At 43.6% G+C, this 2,969-nt stretch overlaps 1 protein-coding gene across 1 annotated transcript in view; it reads left to right on the forward strand.

Moving 5' to 3' along the window:
* LOC103354017 (uncharacterized) overlaps window positions 1–1,030 on the forward strand; it is a 17,155-nt gene extending 16,125 nt beyond the window's left edge. Inside the window, exons 4-5 of the mRNA XM_008277237.1 lie at window positions 340–389; window positions 790–1,030. Coding sequence (XP_008275459.1) covers window positions 340–389; window positions 790–1,030 — 291 coding nt within the window. The remainder of the gene's footprint in view (window positions 1–339; window positions 390–789) is intronic.
* Window positions 1,031–2,969: the final 1,939 nt, after the last annotated feature.

Consider the following 2,969-nt stretch of genomic DNA (forward strand, 5'->3'; position numbering starts at 1 on the left):
TTTCTTAATATGCTGTAGGTGAACGTGTTGGGGATAATATACTGTATTGTAATTTATGATGACCATGTATGTATGTATGTTTGTATAATTTGTATTATCATGTGTGCCATGTGAGATTTTACTGTGTGATTCTAACTTTTGCTGCAAACCAAATTGCCCTCCAGGGACATTAAAGATTTTCAAAGTCAAAGTCAAAGGTAAATGGCAGGAGTAATTATGACTCCACTTCTTAAGGCTGTGCAGCCAAGGCTCTCCGATGTGAGATATCCTGGGTATATTTCCAATGCAAGATTGTTCGTCCCTGTGATTTCTGCCTGCCTCTTCTCCATGGCATCTCAGATTGAGTATGAGGACTTCCAACTGGGCATCAGCCTGATCAACTGGTGCATGTAACTGGATCACAAACATTATGGCAATGAAAAACAATATATATATAATATATGGCTCATCAAAATGGGTGCCAACGGGGCTACGAGAGGGGTCCATGTTGGAGATGCAAAGCTTCCTCACTCTTTGGTTTGGGATTGGATCCAAGATGTACTGGCAAAGCAATGTCCCCAGTGGGCGATGGGACAAGCCCACTGGTGCGCAAGGCGTGGTCCCATGAATGACAAGTGTGGGGACCATGACAGCCCCCCCACAGTGACCAATGTTGAACATAAGGACCTGTGCAGTAAATACGCAGACCTCAGTCTATGATTGGTGTTTATAATACCTGGGGAGCACACCAAGGACTGAGGATCCTCAAGTGATGATCGAATCAGTGACCTTCTCCAATTTGGCAATCAGGGTAGAGAATGAGGAGGTTGTGCTGTCACCACAACCTGTTGAAGCTGAAGCGGGGGCCACTGACACAGTTGATGGTAATGAGGGCATAACTGAGGAGAGCGATACAACGCCTCTGGTACAGGATCTCCAGGACCCAGGTGAAACAAGTAGAGACCTGGACCCATTAAGTATGGAGGTTCTCCTGCCCGATCCTGAACGGGTCAACAACTTTGAGTTCAACTGCGAGTTTGAGTTCAACTGAGTTCAAGGCTTTTGGACTGGTACTGGCCTGACTCAGCACAAGCGATACAACCATCCAGTGGAGCTGAACAGGGAAAGGATTGAGAGGAGAGGGGCAATAACTAATGAGAGTAAGGGTACCAAGCTGTTGAGTGCAGAAGAAGTGGCCATAGTTGTTAGGCTGACACTGAAGCAGGAAGGCAAGTCCAGAATTAATACACTCATAGCTCAGGAGCTTAAGACTGAGAAAACAGCAGAACAGGTAAGGAGTAAACAGAGGCTACTGCTAGCTGCTTAAGCATGCCATGGCCCAGATGATGATTTAGAGATGCTTCCACCACCCCAGAGGCCCCGACTGTTCCACAACCTCCCCCAAACTTAAGCCATCTTCGGCTGAGTGGTGCATTGGAAAGGGTGGAGATACAAGACGGTGAGAATGAGATGAGGGCCACGGCGGAACTGGTCAGGGATCAAAATCCTGGACTGATTGAGTCTTTAGAACTCATTAGGAGACTGGTAATGGGTGAATCTCCCATTAGGGAAAGGCAGGAACATGAACAGACCAGAGCTATGAAGGGATGGGAGAGATGGCTCCCTCAGAAGAAGCGGGACTATAAGTTGCACCAGCAGCCGTACCTCAAGGATCAGGCAAAACTGGCAGCCTTAGTCCTAGATGGAGCGGCGAGTGTGGAGTGTACCCTGCTGATTAACCAGGTCCATGAGGCATTTTGTTGAAGGTGGGAGATGGTGGGGGAGTTCCATGGGCTCAGGGAATTTTGATCCACAGCGGTAAAGGATAATGAGAAGTTCTACACCCCAATCCTGGCCTCCGAAGTGAGTGAAAGCGTAATATTCTGAGAAAACAGAAGAACAAAACAATCAACTATGACAAGCAGAAAAACGGCAAAAAATAGAAACAGGAGCAGGGTCACAAACAGAACAAAAAACAAGTAGAGCAACGACAACAAAAATAAAAAAGTGAAGAAACAAAATGAGTACAGCAACAAGAACATGTCTATTGAATTCTGCTTACCTCTGCTATATTGTATGCTGCTGACATCATTATCTGGGTCATCTTTACCTAATACACAGTGTGATTAAATAGCACCATGGACTCCTCAGGGGTAAAGACTTTAAAATTAAGACCGGCCAACATGTCGTTTTCAGTCATAGAGTAACGGGTAATTTCCATGAAAGAGACGCTTTTCCTATTAATGTTTGTCTTTTGTATGTAGTATATCTCAAAAAATGCAACATGAAACCACAACATTAACACAAAGATGCTGTTCAGCAAGGCACTGAAGATGTGTTTATTTTCTGTACGATTAACTAGAAACTTCTTCTAGTTTCATGGATTATTTAATCATCCCGAATGGTTCCGTGGAAATGGGAGCTTTGACCTTTAGTTCAACTAACAGAAGACTCTCCAGATTTTACAAGTCATTTAGTCAATATTTACGATTATTCATGGCTTTTAATGTGAGATGAGGACTCTATTAGCCGATGGACATCACAGATAGGTGTTCATTTAGCAGTCGAGGCACATCTCAAGCATGTTCAAGTATTTGCGGCATCCACGGCCACAATCTTTCACTTTAAATAAATCTCATCTGTGTCTCAGGACCTGAGGACTACAAGAACCTGAGGAATTAATGAAATATACTAGTATTTATGAATTTGAATGTGTAAGCCCATTTACCTACATTTTCAGTATTTGCATAGCAGCACAGCATTTGCCATTTAAGATATTTGAACGTGTTTAAACTCAAAAATTAATCAAAATCATACCACCGTTGTCTGTCTGGAAGGACCAGGGGTCCATTTCACAAAGCAGGTTTAGTGAACACTCTGAGTCTGTCAACCCTGAAATGAGGGAAACTCTGAGTTTTCAATTTCACAAAGGGAGGTAACTCAAACCAGAGAAAGAACTGGACCCTCATTGAATTATGGATTTTTTTTCT

This window comes from Stegastes partitus, unplaced genomic scaffold, assembly GCF_000690725.1.
Source record: "Stegastes partitus isolate 25-593 unplaced genomic scaffold, Stegastes_partitus-1.0.2 Scaffold92, whole genome shotgun sequence".
Taxonomy (NCBI): domain Eukaryota; kingdom Metazoa; phylum Chordata; class Actinopteri; family Pomacentridae; genus Stegastes; species Stegastes partitus.